This window comes from Rhinolophus hipposideros, assembly GCF_964194185.1.
Source record: "Rhinolophus hipposideros genome assembly, chromosome: X".
Taxonomy (NCBI): Eukaryota; Metazoa; Chordata; class Mammalia; order Chiroptera; family Rhinolophidae; genus Rhinolophus; species Rhinolophus hipposideros.
In genome coordinates this window covers 86,600,297-86,627,982 of record NC_138046.1, presented here as the reverse complement: position 1 = coordinate 86,627,982, position 27,686 = coordinate 86,600,297, and the positions used below count along the sequence as shown (strand labels likewise).

General features: G+C 39.3%; 2 protein-coding genes across 2 annotated transcripts in view; one reads left to right on the top strand and one right to left on the bottom strand.

Moving 5' to 3' along the window:
* The window catches only part of LOC308494951 (uncharacterized protein), a gene marked incomplete at its 5' end in the record, with an annotated part of 161,258 nt that overhangs the window by 26,461 nt on the left and 107,111 nt on the right, over positions 1 to 27,686 (bottom strand). The window lies entirely within an intron of this gene.
* Positions 911 to 13,953, top strand: BMP15 (bone morphogenetic protein 15; the record flags this gene model as incomplete). Its single annotated transcript, XM_081042736.1, has 2 exons — positions 911 to 1,235; positions 13,094 to 13,953. 2 exons carry the CDS (start codon positions 911 to 913, stop codon positions 13,951 to 13,953), a joined length of 1,185 nt encoding a protein of 394 aa, XP_080898862.1.

Genomic DNA, 27,686 nt, shown 5'->3' with positions numbered 1-27,686 from the left:
TTCTCACACTGGGTTGCACATTAAAATCACCTGCAGAACTTGAAAACTCGTGATGCCCCTGGTAATACCCCAGACCCACTACATCAGAAACTCTGAGGATGGTACCTAGGCATCTGTGATAGTTAAAACTCCCCAGGTGACTTCAATGGACAGCCAAGATTGAGAACCACTTTTTTTTTGTTTTACGTTCCCGAAATTATTTTTCAAAAACCCTGAGGCCATTTTGTGGGAGAACCACTGTTAAGGCATCTTCTTCAAGCTCCAGCAGCCACACTCACACAGTGGTTTCCACATTTTAGTGTTCGTAGGAACTTCTTGGAGCATTTGTTAAGATTCAGATTTCTAGGGACCCAGACGTCGACATTGTTAACAGTCACCACTGATAGTTTCACTGCAAGTCACCAGCAGACCGAATTTTGGAAAATGCTGCATTAGAGACCATACTGCATGGAAGTGGGAATGGGAGCAGGAGGCCTCTGGCCCTTTAAGGATTAATTAAGAAATTTCCTTTAAAGCTGTGAAGCAGAGCAGGCTAGGGCTGCATTTTTTCATCCTAGTGGATAAGGTAAGGGAGCATGTCCTAGAATGGACTTCTCCTTTTCAGTTACCTCAGCCTTCAAATAAGAGCTATCTTGTTCCCAGCCCTGGAGAGCAGGAGGGGTATGCTGCTTTGTCCCACCTGCTGTTTCAATTTTTTTTGATGCAAAGAGACCAAGTTAGGAGACCTTGGTTGGTCCAAAAGATCCTCCCAGAGGAAGAAACATAGGGCCTGCCTGCCTGCCTTTTATTTATTTATTTTTCCCCGTCTTTTGTGAAGCCAGGATGCGGTTACCTGTGTGAAAGAAAAGGGTCAGAGTGACATTCTTTATGCTTGGGCTGGACCGCGTTGCTGAACACCAAGCCTTTCAAGATGGTCCTCTTCAGCATTCTTAGAATTCTTTTTTGGGGACTGATGATTTTTATGGATCACAAGGTCCAAATGGCAAAGGTAGGGCAGCCCTCTACTGCCCTCCTGGCTGAGGCCCCTACCTCGGCCCTGATTCGGGAGCTGTTAGAAAAAGCCCCTGACAAGCAACAGAGGAAGCCATGGGTCCTAGGGCATCCTATGCGGTACATGCTGGAGTTGTACCATCGTTCAGCTGATGCGCGTGGGCACCCTAGGGAGAACCGCACCATTGGGGCCACCATGGTGAGGCTGGTGAGGCCGTTGGCCAATGTAGCAAGGTCTCTCAGAGGTGAGTTATCATACCATACTGTCCTGAAAGGGAGAGAAATGGAGAGGAAGAGTTTAGAGAGGATCTGTGAATTTACTGTCAGGCTTTATTGCCTAGTGGGCAGGCTTTTTTTCAGGCTTGGTTTTCAAAGGATGGCAAACTTGGAGAAAGCTGGCTCCAAGCCTGCTTCCCTTTAGGGCTCCAATTTTAGAAGAGATTGCCTTGGGGACTACCTGAGGAATCTCTCTGAGGCCTCAGGGCAATGGAGTGATGTGTCAACTCCTATCTTTCAAAGAAAGTATTACTGCTTGTTATGTCACTGAAAACTGCATTTGAGAAATACCTATATACATTCTTGTGGAGGGCTGTTTATATGTTGTCTTATTTTTAGAAGGCAACAAGTACAGGATGCTGAGTTGGGGAAACTTACAAAGCCTCAGAAAGGACAGAAACAAGCTAACATCTGAGAGTCTGTATACCTGGCTCAGTGAGCATCTGCTATTGTACTTAACACTTAACGACAACTACTATCATTAGCTGTCATGGAGCAATTAGCTTAATTTTTAAAGGTAAGAAAACTAAAGCACAAAGAGATTAAATAACTTACAAAGGTCACAAGGACAGTAAGTGGCAGAGACAGGATTTGAGCTCAAGTCTATTTGATTCTCAAGTCTGTTCACAACTTATCAAGTGTTTAAATGTTGTATCCTGATATCCTTGTATATCAAGCAGTTTTTCTATTTAGGCCATGTTGCTACTTTGGGTTTTTGGTACTAAATGTATTTTAGAATTATCTTTGCTCCCGTCATGCTTAATTCTGCTTTAAATATCTGCATTAGACAGTGTTCCAGGACAGCAGTAGGCTCCTGAAGAGCAGGGCTCTCTAGGGAATACAGATAGCTATCAACTTCAAGGAAATCTTGGGAACCTGGTGAGATCAATCTTGGGCCTTTGCTATTCTCAGAGATGACAACAGACAGAATATACAATTCCTTCTCCGAGCAAAAAACCAACATCCTCCTAGCTAACCTTTACTGTGAGCTTACCACATGCCAGTCATTGGGCAAAATACTTTACAAACATTATTTTCCTTAATCCTCACCACTATCATATGAAATAGGTATTGTTAACATACCCATTTTACAGGTGAAGAAACTGAGGCTCTAAGTAACTCACTCAATGTATCTCAGCTAGTAATTGGTGGAACTGGGTGTGAAACCCAGGTTTTCATGCTCCAGAACCTGCACTTTTAATCACCCTGCTGTGCTGACTCCACAACAGATCTTTTTTTTTTTTTGCCTGTCTCTCTTTTTTTAAAAATTTATTTATTGGGGTGACAATTGTTACTGAAATTACATAATTTCAGGTGTACAATTCTGTATTACATCAACTATAAATCCCATTGTGTGTTCACCACCCAGAGTCAGTTCTCCTTCCATCACCATATATTTGATCCCCCTTACCCTCATCTCCCTCCCCCCACCCCCCTTATCCTCTGGTAACCACTAAATTATTGTCTGTGTCTATGAGTTTTTGTTTCTCATTTGTTTGTCTTGTTTTTGGTTTATATACCCATATCAGTGAAATCATAGGGTTCTCTGCTTTTTCTGTCTGACTTATTTCGCTTAGCATTATACTCTCAAGATCCATCCATGTTGTCACAAATGTTCCTATATCATCTTTCCTTAACACCGAATAGTATTCCATTGTGTATATATACCACAACTTCTTTATCCATTCGTCTATTGAAGGACATTTTGGTTGTTTCCATGTCTTGGCCACCGTAAACAAAGCTGCAATGAACATTGGAGTACACGTGTCTCTATAGAGAAATGCTTTCAGATTTTTTGGGTAGATACCCAGGAGAGCAATTGCTGGGTCATATGGTAATTCTATTCGTAATTTCTTGAGGAACCTCCACACTGCCTTCCATAGCAGCTGCACCAATCTGCATTCCCACCAACAGTGTATGAGGGTTCCTATTTCTCCACAGCCTCTCCAACACTTGTTACTATTTGTCTTGTTGATGAAAGCCATTCTGACTGGGGTGAGGTGATATCTCATTGTGGTTTTTATTTGCATTTCTCTGATGATTAGTGATGTTGAGCATTTTTTCATATGTCTATTTGCCATTTGTAAGTCCTCTTTGGAGAAATGTATCTTCAGGTCCTCTGCCCATTTTTCAATTGGGTCCACAACAGATCTTAATTGAGCACCAGGCACTGTGTTTGGGTTGGGTATAAACAGGAAGACAACTGCTTCCCTGACCTCTCCAAGCTCCCATTATAGTAGAATGCATAGAAAAGGAATCACATAATGGTGTTACAGCTTGATAAATACTTTGAAAAGGATGAGCAGTAGGGCTGCCAGGACTCCAAAGAAGAAATGGGTCACTGCTTAAAGCAAGGAAAAGGAAGCAGGGGGAAGTTGGAAGGCCTCACTGAGCAGGTGGTATTTAAGCTGGACCTTGCACAAGGAGTAAGGAGACTATGCATAAAGAACCAGGGAAGTGCGTTCTGATTAAGGAGAGAGAAAATAGCTTGGTGTAGGTGGAGACTCACTTGACAAATACCGGGGGTGCCAAAAAAAACATATATACATGTCTTGTATTCATCTTTTGTTATCGGTATATATTGAGTATTACAATTTTTATACAGTTTTTCACTTTCTTAAAATGTGTATGCATTTTTGGCACCTTCTATTTATTCAGCACCTACCTACTGAGTGCTAGGCACTCTTCTAGATGTAAGCATAAAGGTGTGATCAAGATAGGCATGGTTCTTATGGGTAAGACAAATAAGTAAACAGATAATTGCAAATCGTGCTAAATGCTATCAAAGAATGAAATCAGTTATTTTGATAAAGAACCCCCCCCCCTTTGCATGGGCTTGTCAGGGAAGGCATCTTTGAAAAGGTGACATTTGAGCTAAGGTTTGTAAAACAAGCTAGGCATGAGAAGACTACAGAGAAATCTGATTTAGGGTGAAGAAACAACATGTGCAAAGGCCTAGAGGGTAGAAACGAGCTTGAAGAATAGAGGGGAAATGAGTATGGCTGGAGCCTATTGAGCATTGGGGAGAGTGGTAGGGTATGGAGCTGATGAAAGGCAGGGACTTGTAGGGATCTGGATTTCACTCCTAAGTGCAGCAGAAAGCTGCACAAATCAACTCTGTACAGACAATATGAGGCTAGAAAAAAGGATGCCTAGAATTAGGCCAGTATCCTGGTCTGAATGTGGGACATACTGGCATCTAGTGACTCTAGAAAAGGACCCAGAAATGGATGATGAGAGCAGAGCCGGATCTTTCCATCAGAAGATGACCCAGCTGAATTGAGCTTCCCTGGAGAGCTATGCCAGGCCCAATCCCACAGGGTGTGTGAGTCAGCCATTTCCCTGAAAAGTTCTGAGCAGACCCTTCTTACTCTGATACTTAGCAACCCCACCCTCCCTCAGGAAATATATGATGTCAAAGTCTGAAAGGAAAGGGCAGTTCCTCACCAGACAGACAGTCTGCTAGAGGTTGAGTTGGATACTTTTCCAGGCAGGGTGGGGCAGGTGTATGAGTGAGCCACTTGGAAAGATTATTGTACAATGTGAGAGTGGAATAACTTGAGAAAGCAAATACAAGCCTGGCTTGGGCCTGGGGTGAATGATGACCAGTGCTACAAACTTGGGCGTTTATAAGCATGAGTTGCAACCTGAACTTAAAAAAAATATCCTGATACATGATGACATTAAAGAGCTTCTATATTGAAGGTCCCAGGCCTACAAAAGAATTCCAGGCTTATAAATACAGTGAAGAAATACGGCGAATAATATGTAAATTTACCTGCAAATGTTTAGTAATAATATCTTTGAAAATGAAACGAGGCTTTTTCCTTTATTTTTAATTTAAGTTTATTGGGGTGACAATTGTCAGTAAAGTTACATAGATTTCAGGTGTACAATTTTGTATTACATCGTCTATAAATCCCATTGTGTGTTCACCACCCAGAGTCAGTTCTCCTTCCATCACCATATATTTGATCCCCTTTACCCTCATCTACCACCCTCCCTTACCCCTTACCCTCTGGTAACCACTAAACTATTATCTGTGTCTATGAGATTTTTCTCATTTGTTTGTGGTATTTTGTTGTTTTTGGTTTTATACCACATATCAGTGAAATCATAGGGTTCTCTGCTTTTTCTGTCTGACTTATTTCGCTTAGCATTATACTCTCAAGATCCATCCATGTTGTCACAAATGGTCCTATTTCACCTTTCCTTACTGCGGAATAGTATTCCATTGTGTATCTGTACCACAACTTCTTTATCCATTCATCTATCGAAGGACATTTTGGTTGTTTCCAAGTCTTGGTCACTGTAAAAAAAAGCTGCAATGAACATTGGAGAACACCTGTCTTTATGTGTAAAGGTTTTCAGATTTTTGGGGTAGATACCCAGGAGAGGGATTGCTGTGACTTACTGTAATTCCATTCGTAATTTTTTGAGGCACCTTCACACTGCCTTCCATAACGGCTGCACCAGTCTGCATTCCCACCAACAGGGTATGAGGGTTCCTTTTTCTCCACAGCCTCTCCAACACTTGTTACTATTTGTCTTGTTGATGATAGCCATTCAGACAGGGGTGAGGTGATATCTCATTGTGGTTTTTATTTGCATTTCTTTGATGATTAGTGATGGTGAGCATTTTTTCATATGTCTATTTGCCATTTTTATGTCCTCTTTGGAGAAATGTCTCTTCAGGTCCTCTGCCCATTTTTCAATTGGGTTGTTTTTTTTGTTGTTGTTGAGCTTCATGAGTTCCTTGTATATTTTGGATATTCGCCCCTTATCAGATGCACTGTTTGCAAAACTCTTCTCCCATTCAGTTGGTTGCCTCTTTATTTATTCGAGGGTTTCTTTTGCTCTGCAGAAGCTTTTAAGTTTCATATAGTCCCAATCGTTTATTTTAGCTTTTACTTCCCTTGCCTTTCGAGTCAAATTCATAAAATGCTCTTTGAACCCAACGTCCATAAGTTTAGTACCTATGTTTTCTTCCATGCAGTTTATTGTGTCAGGTCTTATGCTTAAGTCTTTGATCCATTTTGAATTAATTTTGGTACATGGTGACAAATAGCAGTCCACTTTCATTCTTTTATACGTGGCTTTCCAATTCTCCCAGCACCATTTATTGAAGACTCTGTCTTTTCTCCATTGTACGTTTTTTGCTTCTTTGTCAAAAATTATCGGTCCATATTTATGTGGTTTTATTGATGGGTTCTCAATTGTATTCCATTGGTCTATGTGTCTGTTTTTCTGCCAATACCATGCTGTTCTGATTATTGTAGCCCTGTAGTACAAGCTAAAGTCAGGGAGTGTGATACCTCCAGCACTGTTCTTTTTTCTTAAGATTGCTTTGGCTGTTCGGGATCTTCTGTGGTTCCAAGCAAATCTGATGATTTTTGGTTGTATTTTTTTAAAAAATGCCACTGGGATTTTGCTGGGGATTGCATTAAATCTGTATATTGCTTTGGGTAATATGGCCATTTTAACTCTGTTGATTCTTCCAATCCATGAGCATGGAATGTCTTTCCATTTCTTTGTGTCTTCTTCAATTTCTTTCAAAAATGTCTTATAATTTTCAGCATATAAATCCTTCACATCCTTGGTTAAGTTTCTTCCTAGGTATTTTATTCTTTTTGCTGCAATTGCAAAAGGAATTGTTTTAGTATTTCTTTTTCTGAGATTTCATTGTTAGTATATAAGAATGCAATGGACTTTTGTACGTTGATTTTATAGCCAGCAACTTTACTGTATTCGTTGATTGATTCTAAAAGCTTTTTGGTGGAGTCTATAAGGTTTTCTATATATAGCATCATGTCATCTGCAAAGAGTGACACTTGAACGTTTTTATTCCCAATTTGGATGCCTTTTCTTACTCTTGTGTGATAACTCTGGCAAGACTCCAACAATATGTTGAAAAGCAGAGGTGATAGGGGACAGCCCTGTCGTGTTCCTGAACATAGAACAAAGGGCCTCAGTTTTTGACCATTAATTATGAGATTAGCTGAGGGCTTGTCATATATGAGCTTTTTTATGTTAAGGTATTTTCCTTCTATACCTATTTTTTAAGTCTTTTAATCATAAATGGATGTTGTATTTTGTCAAATGACATTTATGCATCCATTGATGTAAGCATATGATTTTTGTCCTTTATTTTGTTAATGTGATGTATCACATAGATGGATTTGCTGATGTTAAACCATGCTTGTGCCCCGGGGATGAACCCCACTTGGTCGTGATGAACAATATTTTTAATGCATTGTTGTATTCGATTTGCTAGAATTTCTTTAGGATTTTTGCATCAGTATTCATCAGAGATATTCGTGTGTAATTTTCTTTTTTTGTGTTGTCCTTACTAGGTTTTGGTATCAGGGTAATGTTGGCCTCATAAAATGAGTTAGGGAGTACTGTCTCTGTTTCAATTTTTTGGAAGAGTTTGAGCAGGATTAATATCAGATCCTCTTTGAAGTTTTGGTAGAATTCACTAGTGAAGCCATCTGGTCCCTGACTTTAGCTTTTGGGAGGGTTTTGGATGACTGATTCAATTTCGTTACTGGTGATCAGTCTGTTTAGATTTTCCAGTTCTTCATGGTTCAGCCTTGGAAGGCTATATGTTTCTAAGAACTTGTCCATTTCTTCTAGGTTATTGAATTTGGTGGTACATAGTCCTTCATAGTATTCTTGCATGATCCTTTGTATTTCTGTGGTGTCCGTGATAACTTCCCCTTTTTCATTTCTGATTTTGTTAATTAGTGTCTTCCCTCTTTTTATCTTAGTGAGTCTAGGCAAAGGTTTGTCAATTTTGTTAATCTTTTCAAAGAACCAGCTTTTTGTCAAATTAATTTTTTTCTATTGTCTTTTTGTTCTCTATTTCATTTAGTTCTGCTCTGATTTTTGTTATTTCCTTTCTTCTGCTGACCTTTAGTTTCACTTGTTCTTCTATTTCTAGTTCTTTAAGGTTTAACATGAGGTTTTTTATTTGGGATTTTTCTTGTTTCTTGAGATAGGCCTGTAATGATATAAATGTCCCTCTTAAAACCGCTTTCGCTGCATCCCAAAAATTTTGGTAGGATGTATTGTCATTGTCATTTGTTTCTATGTATCTTTTGAGCTCTCCTCTAATTTCTTCTTTGACCCAGTAGTTCTTTAAAAGTATGATGTTGTTTAACCTCCATGTATTTGTGTTTTTTCCTTCTTTCTTTTTGTAGTTCATATCCAATTTCAAAGCCTTGTGATGAAAAAATTTGCTTGGTATGATTTCAATCTTCTTAAATTTGCTGAAGCTGATTTTATGTCCCAATATATGGTCTATCCTTCAGAATGTTCCACGTACACTAGAAAAGAAATGCATAGTCTGATGTTTTAGGATGAAATGCTCTCTATATATCAAATATGTCCATTTCATCTAATGTGTCATTTATGGCTGGTATTTCATTATGTATTTTCTGTTTGGATGATCTATCCATAGCTGTCAATGATGTATTTGTCTCTTAGTATAACTGTGTTTTGGTCTATTTCTCCCTTTAGTTCTGTTTGTAGTTGCTTGGTATATTTTGGTGCTCCCTGATTGGAGGCATAAATATTGATGACTGTTATGTCTTCTTGTTGTATAGTCCCCTTTACCATTATGAAATGTCCATCTTTGTCTCTTGTTATCTTTTTTACCCTGAAATCTGTTTCATCGGAAATCATTATGGCTACACCTGATTTTCTCTGGGTACCATTTGCTTGGAGTGTCAATTTCCACCCTTTCACTTTGAGTCTATGCTTGTCCTTGTAGCTGAGATGTGTCTCTTGGAGACAGCATATGGTTGGGTTTAGTTTTTTTATCCAATCTGCTACTCTGTGCCTTTTTATTGGTGACTTCAGTCCATCTACATTTAGGGTGATAATTGATATATAAGGATTTCCTGTCATGCTATCTTTATTTTTCTGGTAAGACTGTGTCTCCATTGTTTCTTTGCCGTTTTGTTATTCTCTGTTATTTCTGTGTGGTTGTATGCTATGATGTTTCCCTCTGTTTCTTCTTTTATTACAGTACATGTTTCAGTTCTGGATTTTTTTTGTGGTTACCCTTAAGTTTATGTAAAAGAAATTTTGATATTTAAAATATTCCATTTTCTTCAGCACGCTTACTTTCTCCATTCCCATAATCTGGGTCAGGCCTTTACTCTCCACCTTTTTATGTTTTGGTTGCCACAAATTGTCCCTCTTGATGGGGTTGAATAGCCTCCTTTAGTATTTCTTGTGGTACAGGTCGTGTCTTAGAAAATTCCCTCAGCTTCTTTATGTCTGGAAAGGTATTTATTCCTCCTTCACATCTAAAGAATATCTTTGCTGGATATATTATTCTTGGCTCATAATTTATCTCTTTCAATAGTTTGAATATTTGGTTCCACTCCTTCCTGGCTTGTAGAGTTTCTGCTGAAAAATCTGATGATAATCTAATGGGCTTTCCTTTGTAGCTTACCGTCTTCTTTTACCTGGCTGCCTTGAGGATTCTTTCGTTGTTGTTGATTTTTGACAGCTTTAATACAATGTGCCTTTGAGAAGGCCTGCTGGGATAGAGGTAATTAGGTGTTCTATTTGCTTCTTGCATTCGAGGATCCAGTCCTTTTCACAAGTTTGGAAAGTTCTCATCAACTGTTTGTTTGAATATACTCTCTGTTCTCTCTGTCTTTCTTCTCCTCTGGTATGCCCATTATTCTTTTTTTTTCTTTTTTTTAAATTTATTTATTTATTTATTTTTTTATTAGTTTCAGGTGTACAAGACAAGGTAATACTTAGACGTTCATCATTTATATCCCTCACACTGTGAACCCCCCTCCCCCATCCACTATCCCTCCGACCTCACACTGAACCATCACATTATATATATAAAATTATAGTTGGCATTCATTAATGTTTAGCTTCTGGTGTACAATGCCATGATCAGGTATCCACAGTATCCCTGAGGTGGTCTCCCAAATAGGACTCATGTCCATCGGATACCCAACAAAATCTTTACAACATTATTGAATACCTTCCCCAAATTAATTTTCAAAAAAAACCCTGAGGCCATCTTGTGGTTACCAGCTGCTTCCAAATCCCTTCACCTTTCCCCTTATCCCCAACCCCCACCACACCCATCTAACAACTCTCGGTTTTTTCTTTGTGTCCCCAAAACTGTTTCTGATTAGTTCATTCACATAGTCTTTTCTTTAGATTCCATATATAAGTGAGATCATATGGTACTTGTGTTGCTCTTTCTGATGGAGTCAGAAAGTTCTTGTAGAGTTCTTTCATTTCTTTTAAGTCTCAAGTCTCTTCTTCCATCCGTGTCATTTCCAGATTTCTATCTTTGATGTCACTGATTCTTTCCTCCATCTGGTCAACTCCACTACCTAAGCTGGCTATTACATTCTTCATTTCTTCTATTGAGCTCTTAATCTCTGGAAATTCTATTTGGTTATTTTTTTTTAATTTCAATCTCTTTTGTAAAATGCTCATGTCATTCTTTGATTGGTTTTCTGAGTTTATTAAATTGCCTGTCTGTGTTTTCTTGCATCTCATTGAGTTTTTTCAGAACTGCAATCTTGAATTCTCTGTCATTTAAGTCACATATTTCTTTATCTTTAAGTTCCTTTTCTTGAGACTTTCACTTTCTTTCTGAGCTGTCTTGTTGCCTTGGTTATTCATGGCAATTAATGATTTATTATATCTCCTCCTAGACATCTACAGGAGTGGCTTCTGCAACAAGTTGATAGGAATAGGTCTTTCTTTTGTTTTCTAGTACATGGTGGTAAAATGTTTTCTTTTTTTCTCTGACTGCAGTCCTTTTTCTCTCCTACACTGTAGTGTTATGTTTTCTCTGCACTATTCCTGCTTCTCACACAAAGAGGGTATTCCCTGGAAGGCGGGCTTCTCCTCTGTTAACAGTTTGCCTGGGTCATAGGGCACCGCATCCCTGTTGGGATGTGGAGAGCTTTTGAAGTTCCAAAGCTCTTCCTGCGCCAGATTCAGAGCCCATGTGTTTCAGAAGTTCTGTTTACTACTCTAGGGGTCCCCCCAGATAGGTGGGGACAGGGGCGGGGTGTGTTGTGAGAGTTGGCCCTGAGCAATGATGGCAACCACCACCATAGCCAGTCCTGCCTCCACAGCTCCCTACCCTTTTTGGGAACTAGTTGGGGTGCGAATCTGTGTCTGCAGACCACAGTTCTCAGAATGTAAATATTCTGTTCTTTTGATCTGACAATGCTTCAGTTCCGCTTCTAGCACTGGGCAGGTGAGGGCGGGTTGAGTTCTGGGAGGGTGGGAGGAGCTAGTCTCAGTGCCTAAGACTTCCGTTCTCTGCTTGGCAGTGAGGGCTTTAACCACTGTTTTCAGCCTTCTTCCCTCAGTCTTTTCTCCAAGGTCTCTGCCGTGAGCATTGAGTTCAGCCGTGTTATATGCTGTCCCCTCAGCCCTGTGGGCCATAAACGCTGCCCTCGCAGTCCAAGTTCTCCCTCTCCCACAGCTGCGGTAGTTCCGGGATGCAGGGAGCTTGGAGCACTTAGTTAGGTCTGCGTCCTGCGCCCGTGCCTCCCCGTGTCTGCACTTCTCCCTTTCCCCCTCCCCTGCTCACGCAATTTGCCCATCTTTAGTTGAATTCAGTAGTGGGAGTCTTCATCTTGCCTGTGTGCTGTGCAGGGAGTCCTTTGTGGAGTTATTGTTTTTCAATTTGTTGTAAATTCCAGGGGAGATTTCCAGAGGCTCACCTCATGCCACCCTTTTGATGATGTCTCTCGAAAGAAGGCTTTTTCTTGCAATGTCTGGTTTTTGTAATCTTTGCTCTCGACCTGTGCCAGAAGGGGGCACAGAAGTTCAGAGCATTGCAGGTCCACCTTCCACCCTTTTGGCCACTGAGTGTCAGCATTATAGTTTGGAATATTTCTTGAACTTTCTGTATCAGTAAATTTTATATTTAATCACACACACACACACACAACTTAATCACTAAGAGTCATGCAAACAAAATATTTATATAACTAAGGCCTTTTTGAAATTGGTATTTAGAGGAATGGTGGTACAATGAATAGGTAAATGAAGAATCATTTCCAGTAAGAAGTAGAAAAAGGAGAGACTGAGGGTTAACACCCAAAAAGAAGTAACTGCTCAAGAAGTAGTTCTTAAAGTAGAAAGCAGAAATGGCAAAATAACTGCCCCCACTAGGAGTGGATAGACAAAATTATTCTGTGGCATCTTGGCCCTGGATTTGAAGTGACAGCTGGCCATAGCCCCCAATATTGGACTGTCACTCCAAAGCTGCATCTTTATAGTGATATGACACGAGGACTCATTCTTAATTTGTGTATGTCTGAGCAATTCTCTTAATTGGTCACCTTTAATAGTCAACTAAAAACATAATTGATCCTTTCCCATACATACAATATACACACAAAATAATTCTACATTTGAGGGTTTTTTCTTAGCCTTCTGGTGTGAGTGATCTGAAAATTAGACACAACTTCCCTTCTTAAGAGAAACAGACTTGGGCTCAAATCTTGATTCTATCAAATACTGGCTGTGTGTCCTCTGGCATACCTTCTCTGAGCCTCAATTTCCTTGTCTGCAAAAATAGGGATAATAAGTAGCTCATAAGAATATTGCAGGTTAAAGAGCTAAGGCATGTAAAATATCTAATATATTAGTAAGTGCTCAATGAACAATAGCTATTATCATGATCTTAAGTTAATTTTCAGGCTTCTTACAGATCTCAGTGTGTACTAAGAAGGTATAGTACACTCTGTAAGGGAGATTCAGTCTCCAAGGCAAGAAGCTAATCCTCTCCTTTTGTTCCCTCTTACTTATGCAGGCCTCTGGCATATACAGACCCTGAATTTTCTCCTGAGGCCAAACTGGGCAGCATACCAACTAGTCAGAGCCACTGTGGTTTATCGCCATCAACTCCACCTAACTGGCTTCCATCTCTCCTGCCATGTGGAGCCCTGGGTCCAGAAAAGCCCAACCAACCACTTTCCTTCCTCAGGAAGAGGTTTCTCCAAGCCTTCGCAGATATCCAAAGCTTGGACAGAGATGGATATCACACAACACATTCGACAAGGACTCTGGAATCTCAAGGGACACAGGGTTCTACAACTCCGTTTCATGTGTCAGCAGCAAAAAGGTCGTGAGGGTCTAGAGCTCCCATGGCATGACACATCATACTTGGACACTGCCTTCTTGTTACTCTATTTCAATGACACTCATAAAAGTGTTCAGAAGGCCAAACTTCTCCCCGGAGGCCTAGAGGACTTTATAGAAAGGGAATCTTCTCTTTTCTTGCGGAGGGCCCGGCGAGCAGGCAGTATCGCATCTAAAATTCCTGGTCCCTCTCAGGATCATGATGGGCCTGAAAGTAACCAGTGTTCCCTCCACCATTTCCAAGTCAGTTTCCACCAGCTGGGCTGGGATCACTGGATCATTGCTCCCAATCTCTATACCCCAAACTACTGTAAGGGAACATGCCCTCGGGTACTACGCTATGGTCTCAATTCTCCCAATCATGCCATCATCCAGAACCTTGTCAATGAGCTGGTGGACCAGAATGTTCCTCAACCCTGCTGTGTTCCTTATAAATATGTTCCCATTAGCATCCTTCTGGTTGAGGCAAATGGAAATATCTTGTACAAGGAGTATGAAGATATGATCGCCCAGTCCTGCACATGCAGGTGATAGCACAGGTACAGGTAGCTCAGGTTTCCCAAGAAATTGAAGTAGGGTTTAAAGCAAAGACTAATGTTAAAGCTGCAGGTGATCCTCTAGCTAATGTATGGGTTTTATTCCTTACCTTAAGTGTTGTTACTTAAATCTCTTCCCCTATTTATGAGCTTCTCACTTTATAGAAACAGCTCTGACACCAAATATCAAAACGTTTTAACCACTAGTTAGAACCCTTAATGCTTGAGTAAGATGTTCCTTTGGAGATGTCCTCTCTATTTTCTTATCTTTTTATTGTGACTGTCAAAAGTCACTGGTCCATGATGGTAGAACTTTACGAACTGTCCCACCAAGGCCTGGTAAAGGTAGAATCTTCCTAGTATCCATCTTCTGAAGCTCTCTAGAAGATTTGGGGTGAAGAAAGCAGCTTGAGATTTTTATACTCTTCCTTGCCTCCTATATCTTAGAAAATAATACCTAATCAGAAAGTCTGCCTACTTGGATTGCCCTCTAAATCTAAAAGGAACTTTTCTCAGGTGGATTAGAAAACTTTTAAGCAATAATCTCCATAAAAATCATTTGAGGGGGACAGAGGAAGAGAATCTTTTCTAAACTATCAGGGCTTTTCCTCTGAACCTGGGAAAAGTATCTGGGATTCTTTCCTACCCCAGGGTGAGGAGAGCAGCCTTTAATAAGGCCAATAGGGAAACTTGAGTATGAAGCTGTCTGAGATTAAATCACTTCAAAACCACCTGCATCTATGGTGAAGAGAAAGAAAGGAAAAGCTGTCATTGCTGATTAGGATTACATATGGGGAATCATTTTAAACTTTCTGTGGAACAATAGATTTACAGGGTACTTTCTTGTTTTATGTAACACTTAAAGCCCTGTTAATTACTCCACAACGAAAAGCTCCCTAGTGGCTCAGAGGCTAGGAGTTGGCCTGGATGGGGATCAAAGGGATAGAAGGCTTCAGTTAGGAAGCTTGAAGGGCTGTGGGGGAAGATTGAAACATGCTGAGGCCTGGGGCTGACTTCAGTTTGGGCACACCTGTTTGTGCATATTCTGTTTGGCTCTGGGCATGGGTCTCTGGGGGAAGATGGGCTTGCTGTCTTGGGAGACATGGAGCTCTACCTTAGACTACATGATGCTTTCAGTGTGACTCTTTTCTACTCCTATGATGTAATGAAGTGATGGGAACTTTGCTGTGTTACAAATAAATTATTTTCTTGATATTAAAGAGACTCTTGAATGTTTTGAGGATTGGGACAGAGTGCATGGAAGCAATTTATTTCTTTTATTCCCTTTAGCTATGGCAAGGAGCTGAACCCCAATTCCCAAACATGGGGCTGGAGGCTCCTTTGAAGTTCTGCTCTCTTAAGGCAGCTCTGGCTCCCCAAGGGGCCCCTTTGAAGAACCCCAGTAAGGCCTTTTCCCTACCCAACTGTTCCTTGATTAGTCTTACAGCCATTCACAGTGGGAAGGAACTGATTTAGGGTGGGTGCATGTATTTGCCAAATGTAAATCCCTATCTCTTTCTTACCTATCAATTGTAAATTAACTCATATTATGACTCCCTTTTCAATAATTGGTTCCACCTAGACTGAATATCTTACACATCTATAAATACACAAATTTTATTCTTCTGCCTGAGGAGCTGTTCCTTAACATCCTTTTGTCCATCTACCTTCTTTACTGTATCTTTAAGAATCAGCTCAGGCATATCTCTTCATCTCCACAATGTCCCCATGCTACCACAGATTAAGATATGTGCCCCCTCCCACTATGTGCTCACATAGCACTATTTCCTTTCCTTTCACACACTGCAATGCAACTATCATCTTTTTTTTTTCTCAAAAAGATGGATCTCCTTTTGAGAGTTTCAATTGTGTTTCACCTGTTTCTGAATTACTGGATCCTAGCATATAATACAACCGTGATGGATACAAACATAGGACAGTGATACTTTTTGATTTTTGTGAGGGATGCATTCTTCCTGACATCGATTATTTCAACGTTTACATATTTCATTAATTTTCCATTGGAATAAATATAAGATAGCTTTTGTATATAAAGTAAGATTATTGACTTTTGCCCCATTATTTCAAAATCATGATTCAAATTACACTAGAATGTGACAGCTGTACTCTTGACTAAGGCGTTTTGTGGAATCATTATACATGCTGCAAATCAACATGGGAGAGTAAATGTGGGCTTCCAGTCCAGTCATTTCCCAGCCTTCCTACAGTAGGCACAAATAACGGTCCTGAACACAAATTTTGGTCACAGGACCAGATTCTGAATTCAGCATCTCAGTGTTCTTTGGGATTTTCAAAAAATCATGGTCTCGGGGACACCAAATCAAAATGGTGGTGTGAGGTGAGCCTCTGTAAAGCTCCCCTGGAATTTACAACTAATAGAACAACAATAACTCCACAAAGGACTTCCTGCACAGCAGACAGGCAACACGAAGAGGCCGACTATTGAATTCACCTAAAGGTGGGAAAGTTGCACAAGCGGAGGAGAAGGGAAGGGAGAAGTGAGGAGACGGAGCCGTGCGGGCACAGGACGCAGACCTAGCTCAGTGCTTGGAACTCACTGCATCCCGGAACTACCACAGCTGTGGGAGAAGGAAGAACTCAGACTGATAAGGCTCCACTTATGGCTCACAGGGCTGAGGGGGCAGCATATAACACAACTGAACCCAACACTCATGGTAGAGACCTCAGAGAAAAGACTGAGGGAAGAAGGCTGAAAACGGTGGTTTAAGCCCTCACTGCCGAGCAAAGAACAGAAGCCATAGGCACTGAGACTAGCTGCCCCCTCCCTAACTTCCCAGAGCTCGGCCCACCCCCACCTACGTGGTGATAGAAGCGTAACAGTAGCAGTGTCAGATCAAAAGAACAGAATATTTGCTGTTCTGAGAACTGTGGACCACAGACACAGATTCGCAGCCCAACTAGTTCCAGCAAAGGGGAGGGAGCTGTGGAAGTATGACCAGTTGTAGTGGTGGTCCCTGCCATTGCTCTGAGCCACCTCTCACAACTCACCCTGCCCCTGCACCCACCCATGGGGCAGATCCCTGCATGAGTAAACAGAACTGCTGAAACTTATGGGCTCTGAATATGGTGCAACTCATAGACACAGACAATAATTTAGTGGTTACCAGAGGGTAAGGGGGTGGGGGGTGGGTGATGAGGGTAAAGGGGATCAAATATATGGTGATGGAAGGAGAACTGAATCTGGGTGGTGAACACACAATGGGATTTATAGACGATGTAATACAGAACTGTACACCTGAAATCTATGTAAATTTACTAACAATTGTCACCCCAATAAATCTAATTAAAAAAAAAAAAGCTTCGGAACTTCAAAAGCTCTCCACATCCCCACAGGGACGTGGCGCCTATGACCCAGGCGAACTGTTAAGAGAGGAGAAGCCTGTCTCCCAGGGAATATCCCCATTGTGTGAGAAGCTAGAATAGTGCAGAGAAAACATAACACTACTATGTGAGAGAGAAAAAAAAAAGGCTGCAGTCAGAGAGAAAATAAAACATTCTACCAACTAGTATTGGAAAACAAAAGAAAGAGCACTTCCTATCAACATGTTGCAGAAGCCACTCCTGTAGAAGTCTACAAAGAGAAATAATAAATCAGTAATTGCCAGGAATAACCAAGGCAACAAAACAGCTCAGAAAGAAAATGAAAGTCTCAAAAAAAGGAACTTAAAGTTATGGAAATATGTGACTTAAACGACAGAAAATTCAAGATTGCAGTTCGGAAAAAACAGACGAGATGCAAGAAAACACAGAAAGGCAATTTAATGAACGCAGACATGCAATCAAAGAACAACATGACAATTTTACGAAAGAGATTGAAATTTCTAAAAAGAACCAAATTTAATTTCTGGAGATTAAGAACTCAATAGATGAAATTAAGAATGAAATAACCTGCCTATGTAGTAGAGTTGACCAGATGGAGGAAAGAATCAGTGACATCAAAGATAAAAACCTGGAAATTACAAAGATGGAAGAAGTAAGAGACTTGAGACTTAAAAGAAATGAAAGAACTCTACAAGAACTTTCTGACTCTATCAGAAAGAGCAATATAAGAATAATGGTCATACCAGAAGGAGAAGAAAGAGAGAAGGGAAGAGAGAATATACTCAAACAAATTGTTGATGAGAACTTCCCAAACTTGTGGACAGAACTGGATCCTCGAATCCAAGAAGCAAATAGAACACCTATTCCTCAATCCCAACAGGCCTTCTCAAAGGCACATTACATTGAAGCTGTCTAAAATCAACGACAAAGAAAGAATCCCCAAGGCAGCCAGGGAAAAGAAGACAATAACCTACAAAGGAAAGCCCATTAGATTATCATCAGATTTTTCAGCAGAAACTCCACAAGCCAGGAGGGAGTGTAAGGAAATATTCAAACGATTGAAAGAGAGAAATCATGAGCCAAGAATAATATATCCAGCAAAGATATCCTTTAGATATGAAGGAGGAATAAAGACCTTTCCAGACATCCAGAAGCTGAGGGAATTTTCTAATACACGACCTACACTACAAGAAATACTAAAGGAGGCTATTCGACCACCATCAACAGGGACAATTTGTGGCAACATAAAAAGGAGGAGAGTAAAGGCCTGAACCAGAATAAGGGAATGGAGAAAGTAAGTGTGCTGAAGAAAATGGAATACTCTAGATACCAAACTTTCTTTTACATAAACTTAAGGGTAACCACTCAAAAAAAATCCAGAACTGAAATATATACTGTAGTAAAAGAAGAAACAGAGGGAAACATCATAGAATACCACCACACAGAAATAATAGACAACAACAAAAAGGCAAACAAACAACAGAGACACAGCCTTATCAGAAAACTAAAGATAGAATGACAGGAAATCCTCACATATCAATAATCATCCTAAATGGAAATGGACTGAACTCACCAATTAAAAGGCACAGAGTAGCAGATTGGATCAAAAACCTAAACCCAACCATATGCTGTCTCCAAGAGACACATCTCAGCTACAAGGACAAGAATAGACTCAAAGTGAAAGGGTGGAAATTGACACTCCAAGCAAATGGTACCCAGAGAAAATCAGGAGTAGCCATAATGATATCAGATGAAACAGATTTCTGGGTGAAAAAGATATCAAGAGACAAAGATGGACATTTCATAATGGTAAAGGGGACTATACAACAAGAAGACATAACAGTCATCAATATTTATGCCCCCAAAAAGGGAGCACCTAAATATACCAAGCAACTAGTAACAGAACTAAAGGGAGAAATTGACCATAACACAATTATACTAGGGGATACATCATTGACAGCTATGGATAGATCATCCAAACAGAAAATAAATAATGAAATAGCAGCCCTAAATGACACATTACATGAAATGGACATAATTGACATATATAGAGCACTTCATCCTAAAACATCAGACTATGCATTTCTTTTCAAGTGTACATGGAACATTCTCAAGGATAGACCATATATTGGGACATAAAATCAGCCTCAGCAAATTTAAGAACATTGAAATCATCCCAAGCATTTTCTCTGAACACAAGGCTTTGAAATTGGATATCAACTGCAAAAAGAAAGCAGGGAAAAACACAAATGCATGGAGATTATACAACATCATACTTATAAAGAACTACTGGGTCAAAGAAGAAATTAGGAGAGATCAAAAGATACATAGAAACAAATGACAATGAAAATATATCCTACCAAAATTTTTGGGATGCAGCGTAAGCAGTTTTAAGAGGGAAATTTATATCATTACAGGCACATCTCAAGAAACAAGAAAAATCACAAATAAATAATCTCGTGTTACACCTTAAACAACAGGAAAAGAAGAACAACTGAAACCCATGATCAGCAGAAGAAAGGAAATAACAAACATCAGAGCAGAACTAAATGAAATAAAGAACAAAAAGACAATAGAAAAAATTAAAGTGACAAAGAGCTGGTTCTTTGAAAAGATTAACAAAATTGAGAAACCTTTGGCTATACTCACTAAGATAAGAAGAGAAAAGACACTAATTAACAAAATCAGAAATGAAAAAGGAAAAGTTATCATGGATGCCACAGAAATACAAAGGATCATCCAAGAATATTATGAAGGACTATGTACCACCAAATTCAATAACCTAGAAGAAATGGACAAGTTCTTAGAAACATATAGCCTTCCAAGGCTGAACAATGAAGAACTGGAAAATCTAAACAGACCGATCACCAGTAACGAACTTACATCAGTCATCCAAAACCTTCCAAAAGCAAAAGTCCTGGACAAGATGGCTTCACTAGTGAACTCTACCAAACCTTCAAAGAGGATCTAATACCAATCCTGCTCAAACTTTTCCAGAATATTGAAGAAGAGACAGTACTCCCTAATCATTTTAAGAGGCCAACATACCCTGATACCAAAACGTGGGATGGACAACACAAAAAAAAGAAAACTACAGACCAATATCTCTAATGAATACAGATGCAAAAATCCTAAACAAAATTCTAGGAAATCAAATACAACAATGCATTAAAAAAATTATTCACCACAAACAAGTGGGGTTCATCCCTGGGGCACAAGTATGGTGCAACATCCACAAAACCATCAATGTGATACATCACATAAACAAAATACAGGACAAAAATCATATATCAATTGATGCAAAAAGGCATTTGACAAGATAAACATCCATTTATGATTAAAAGACCTAAAAAATAGGTATAGAAGGAAAATACCTTAACATAAAAAAGGCCGTATATGACAAGCCCTCACCTAATCTCATAATTAATGGTGAAAAACTGAATCCCTTTGCTCTACATTCTGGAACACCACACGACTGTCCCCTATCTCCTTTGGTTTTCAAGACGGTGTTAGAAGTCCTTGGCAGAGCAATGAGGCAGAAGAAAGAAAAAAAGGTATCCAAATTGGGAATAAAAACGTTAAATTGTCACTCTTTGCAGAGACATGATGCTATATGTAGAAAACCCTAAAGAATCCACCAAAAAGGTATTAAAAACAATCAGCGAATACAGTAAAGTTGCTGGCTACAAAATCAACATACAAAAGTCCATTGCATTCCTATATACTAACAATGAATTCTCAGAAAAAGAAATACAAAAAACAATTCCCATTGCAATTGCAGTAAAAAGAATAAAATACTTAGGAATAAACTTAACCAAGGATGTGAAGGACCTATATGCTGAAAAGTATAAGACATTTTTGAAAGAAATTGAAGACACAAAGAAATGGAAAGACATTCCGTGCTCATGGATTGGAAGAATCAACATAGTTAAAATGGCCATATTACCCAAAGCAATACACAGATTTAATGCAATAACAATCAAAATCTCAATGGCATTTTTGAAAGAAATAGGACAAAAAATCATCAGATTTGTTTGGAACCACAAAAGACCCTGAATAGCCAAAGGAATCTTAAGAAAAAAGAACAATACTGGAGGTATCGAACTCCCTGACTTTAGCTTGTACTACAGAGCTACAATAATCAAAACAGCATGGTATTGACAGTAAAACAGACACATAGACCAATGGAATAGAATTGAGACCCCAAAAACAAAAGTACATAAATATGGAGAGATAATTTTTTTTAAAAGTTCTTTATTGCTCATTTATTTCCAAAAATAATTTTACAATTACAGCTATCCATAAAAGAATTGTAAGCACCTTCAAAAACTAGAAAATATAAAAATGAAAGTCATTTTATTATTATTTTTATTTTTTATTTTTTTAGTTTCAGGTGTACAAGACAAGGTAATACTTAGACGCCCACCATCTACATCCCTCACACTGTGAACCCCCCTCCCCCCACCCACCATCCCTCCGACCTCACACCCAGCCATCACATCACACACATAAAATTATAGTTGGCATTCATTAATGTTTAGCCTCTGGTGCACAACGCCACGATCAGGCATCCACACCATCCCTGTGGTGGTCTCCCAAATAGGACGCATACCCATCGGATACCCAACAAAACCCCTACAACATTATTGAATAAGTCCCCCAAATTAATTTCCAGAAAACCCTGAGGCCATCTTGCGGCCACTAGCCGCCTCCCAATCCCTTCACCTTTCCCCTTATCCCCAACCCCCCCCCCCCCCCCCGCTCCCGCCCATCGAACAACTCTCGGTTTTTCTTTGTGTCCTCAAAACTGTCTCTGATTAGTTCATTCACATATTCTTTTCTTTAGATTCCGCATATAAGTGAGATCATATGGTACTTGTCTTTCTCTTTCTGACTTATTTCACTTAACATAATGTTCTCTAGATCCATCCATGTTGCTGCAAATGATAAGATTTCTTTCTTCTTTATGGCTGCGTAATACTCCATTGTATAAATGTACCACAGCTTGGATAGATAATTTTTGACAAAGAAGCTAAAAACATACAATGGAGGAAAGACAGCCTCTTCAGTAAATGGTGCTGGGAGAATTGGATACCATGTGCAAAAGAATGAAACTGGACTGGTATCTGCCATCATGTACCAAAATTAATTCAAAATGCATCAAAGACTTAAGCATAAGACCTGACACAATAAACTGCATAGAAGAAAACATAGGTACTAAACTTATGAACCTTGGGTTCAAAGAGCATTTTATGAATTTGACTTCAAAGGCAATGGAAGTAAAAGCTAAAATAAACAAATGGGACTCTATGAAACTTAAAAGCTTCTGCACAGCAAAAGGAACCATTGACACAATAAAGAGGCAACCAACTGAATCGGAGGAGAGTTTTGCAAACAGTGCATCTGATAAGGGGTGAATATCCAAAATGTATAAGGAACTCATGAAGCTCAACAACAAAAAAACAAACAACCCAATTGAAAATGGGCAGAGGACCTGAAGAGACATTTCTCCAAAGAGGACATACAAATGGCAAATAGACATGAAAAAATGCTCAACAAGACTAATCATCAGAGAAATGCAAATAAAAACCACAATGAGATATTGCCTCACCCCAGTCAGAATGGCTTTCATCAACAAGACAAATAGTAACAAGTGTTGGAGAGGCTGTGGATAAAAAGGAACCCTCATCCACTGTTGGTGGGAATGCAGACGGGCACAGCCACTATGGAAGACAGTGTGGAGGTTCCTCAAAAAAATACGAATAGAATTACCATATGAACCAGCAATCCCTCTCCTGGGTATCTATCCAAAAAATTTGAAAACATTTATACATAAAGACACATTTGCTCCAATGTTCATTGCACCTTTGTTTATGGTGGCCAAGACATGGAAACAACCAAAATCTCCTTCTATAGATGAATGGATAAAGAAGTTGTGGTATATATACATAATAGAATACTATTCAGCGGTAAGAAAAATGATATAGGAACATTTGTGACAACATCGATGGATCTTGAGAGTATAATGCTAAGCGAAATAAGTCAGACAGAAAAAGCAGAGAACCCCATGATTTCACTGATATGTGGTATGTAAACCAAAAACAACAAAAGAACAAGACAAAGAAATGAGAAACAAAAACTCATAGACACAGACAATAGTTTAGTGGTTACCAGAGGGTAAGGGGGTGGGGGGTGGGTGATGAGGGTAAAAGGGATCAAATATATGGTGATGGAAGGAGAACTGACTCTGGGTGGTGAACACACAATGGGATTTATAGACGATGTAATACAGAATTGTACACCTGAAATCTATGTAAATTCACTAACAATTGTCACCCCAGTAAATTTAATAAAAAAAAATATACTTAACTTTGACAGTCTACCTAGAAGCAATATTTTACCACTCTATTTGGAATGTTGAAACTATTATTTCATAGGTAATTTTACCTTGCCCTCTTTATGCTATAATTCTTATATATTATATCTACATATATTGAAAATCCATCAAATATTTTTTTGTAATTTTTGCTACCAGATATTACTTTTAAAAACTCAAGAGGACAAAAGTATCCATCATATTTACTCAGATATGTACTGTTTCTTTTGCTCTTCATTCGTTTCTGCTATTCGTATTTCCTTCTACTAACAATTTCTTCCTGTCTGAAAAGCCTCTTTTTACTACTCTTTTAAAATGTATCTGCTGGTATAAATACTCTTACATTTACTTTATCTGGGAATGTCTTTATTTCACTCTTTCCCCCGAACATTATTTTCAATGGATATAGAATTTGGAATTGACGTTTCTTTACTTTCTGCACTTGAAAAATGTGCCACTTCTTTCTGGCCCCCAGGGTTTATGATGTGATATCTTAAGTTATTTGAATGATTTTTCCATATGTAATGGGTCACTTTTCTCTATTTTCAAGATTTTTTCTTTGTCTTTCATTTTTGCCAACTTGATTAGGATTTTTCTAGGTATGAAATTTTTTTGGTTTATCTTACCTGGGATTCAATCAGCTTCTTGAATTGCTAGGTTTATATCTTTGCCAAACTTGGGGAATTCTCTGCCACTATTTCCTAAAATATGTTTTTCAGCAGCACACTCCTTTTCCTTTCTTTCATGGACTCTGATAATGCAAATACTTGACCATTTGTTATTCACCAACAGTCCCTAATGCTGTTAGTTATTTTTCATTTTTTTCTCTTTGTTATTTAGAATGGATAATTTGTATTGATCTGAAAGTTTGCTGACTCCTCTGTCATTACCATTCTGCTATTACATCCACCCAGTGCTGTTTTTCTTTAAATTTCATTTCTAAAATTTCCATTTGAGTGTTTTTATAGCTTCTATATCTTTGCTGAGTGTATTAGTTATTGCTGTATAACAAATTACCACAAACTAGTGATAGTGACTTAAAAGAACACAAATTTACTCTCTTACGTATTTTTTTGATCAGAAGTTGGCACAGCTTAGCTAGATCTTCGACTTGGCTTCAGAAGTGTTTGACAGGGCTATGTTCTCATTTGGAACTAGACTGATGATGGGTTTGCTTCTAAGTTCACCCATATTGTTAGAATTTGCTTCCTTCTGTCTGTAAGACTGAGGGCCCCTGATTCTTACTGGTTGTCAGTTGGATGACATGGTCAGTTCCCAGGGGCTGCCTGAAGTTCCTTACTACATGGTTCTCTTACATATGGAAGCTTACTTCTTGAAAGCCAGCAATGGAGGAAGACAGCAAGCTGGATAACAAGATGGAGTCTTATATAAGACAGCATAATCACAGGAGTGTCCACATTGAGAACTTGTGTTTTAACATTTATTGCGAGAATGTTCAAGACTGTTTATTTGACACTGCTACTTTATGGCTTCTAGCACCGGGCAGGTGGGGGCGGGGCGAGCTCTGGGAGGGTAGGGAGGGGCGGCTAGTCTCCGTGCCTAAGGCTTCCGTTCTCCGCTCGGCAGTGAGGGCTTAAACCACTGATTTCAGCCCTCTTCCCTCAGTCTTTGCTCCGAGGTCTGCCGTGAGCGAGCGTTGGGTTCAGCGGTTTTGTATGCTGCCCCCTCAGCCCTGCGGGCCGTGAGCGGAGCCCTAGCAGTCCGAGTCCTTCCCTCTCCCGCAGCGGCGGTAGTTCCGGGAGCAGCGGGCTCCGAGCACTGAGCTAGGTCTGCGTCCTGCGCCCGCGCGGCTCCGTCTCCGCACTTCTCCTCTCGCTCCTCCCCCGCTCGCGCGATTCACCCACCTGGAGGTGAATTCAGTAGTCGGCCTCTTCGTCTTGCCTGTCTGCTGTGCAAGGAGTTTTTTGTGGAGTTATTGTTGTCCGATTCGTTGTAAATTCCAGGGGAGCGTTACAGAGGCTCACCTCACGCCGCCATTTTTTTCAGTGCACAATGGAATACTATTCGGCGTTAAGGAAAGATGATATAGGAGCATTTGTGACAACATGGATGGATCTCGAGAGAATAATGCTAAGTGAAATAAGTCAGACAGAAAAAGCAGAGAACCCTATGATTTCACTGATATGTGGTATATAAACCAAAAAGAACAAGACAAACAAATGAGAAACAAAAACTCATAGACACAGACAATAATTTAGTGGTTACTAGAGGGTAAGGGGGTGGGGGGTGGGTGATGAGGGTAAAGGGGATCAAATATATGGTGATGGAAGGAGAACTGACTCTGGGTGGTGAACACACAATGGGATTTATAGACGATGTAATACAGAATTGTACACCTGAAATCTATGTAAATTTACTAACAATTGTCACCCCAATAAAATTAATTAAAAAAAAAAAAAAAAAAAAAAAAAAAAGACTGTTTATTTGAACATTTTATAATAGCAGTATTTGTCTGATAATTCCAACATTTGTGTCATATCTGTTTATATGTCTATTTCCTATGCAGCTTGGAATTTTAATCGGTTTTCATATGCCTAAAATTTTTGGATAGTATCTTGTCATTTTAAACATAATCTTATGAGACTCTAGATCTCTTCTAAATTCTATGGAGAATGTTGGTATTTTGTTTTAGCAGGCAATTGACTTGATTAACTTCTGGCCCAAAGTTGCAACTTGCCTTCTGTTGGTTGTGTTTCCAATGTCAGTTAAGCTTTCATAGACTTTGTAGTGCTGTATGAATCTGTCCTGTAAATGCACTACTCAGTGGCCAGTCTGGGTCCTAGACAGTGGTCTATCGGTTACTTCAGTTCTCAAAATCACTTCTTTGCTTAAAACCCCTGAGTGGGATTCCCATTTTAATTAAAATAAAACCACTAGTTATGATGGCCTATAAAACCATACATGATCTGACCCCTGCCTCTCTCTCCAAATGAATATTATACCTTCCTCTCACTCACACCATCCCTGTCCATGCATTTTCTCTCAGTTCTTAGTGCCTGGCAAACTCAATTCCTCTTTAGAGATATGCATTTGTTGTTCTATCATTCTGGGATGCTCTTCTCCAAGATCTTTGCGTGGCTGACCACTTTCATCTTATTTCAGTCTCAGCTCAAATGCCATCACCTCATATAGTCATTTTAGACCACTTAATATAAAGTAGTCTAACCCTTTGCATCATTTCTATTACCTTCAGAGCACTACAGCTTCTTAAAAGTATCTAATCCATATACTTTGTATTTTTGCATTTTTATTTTCCTTTTCCCATTGAAATTTCAGTTCTTGGAGGGCAAAAATTTATGAGTCTTTCTTGTTCACTGTTGTATCCTCAAGTGTTCCTACAATAGCACTTTACACATAGTAGATTCAAAAATATATTTGTTCAGTGGATAAATACCTTTCCAATCTTATTTTTATGCACACATTTTAAAGTCATAAAACATTTTTTTGTAAAAGCTGTCTAGTAGGGCTTAACATTCTGTTTCAATAATTATATTTCAACAGCATCACCTGAGGAGCTACTTCACAGAACTGTGTGAAGAAGTGGTGTAACAGTTATCATCCAGCCATTCCTCTGGTATCTAATTGCTGGAATTATAGTTTTGTCTTTGTTCATTTTCTCATCCTTTTGTTTCTTTTAAAATTTTAGATGTATTCTTCATGAAGCATTTCTTCGTTGCAATCATCTTGTCTGTTAGATGACTTGATTATTTTCATCCCTACTCTGCAACAGTATATTACTAGCTTCTGAATTGCTGTTTTCCTCACTGCTGTATCCCTAATTTCCAGAACAGGCACTCCATAAATGTTTGTTGAATGAATACATCATATTTAATTTCTTCAATTCCCTCATTTGTAAAACAGTGATGGCAATACCTATATGTCATTGAATCTTGGGGAGAACAGTAGAGATGATGTAGATGGTAGAAGGCATATGAGAGGCTGTGACTAGCCAAGCATGTGGGTGCTGC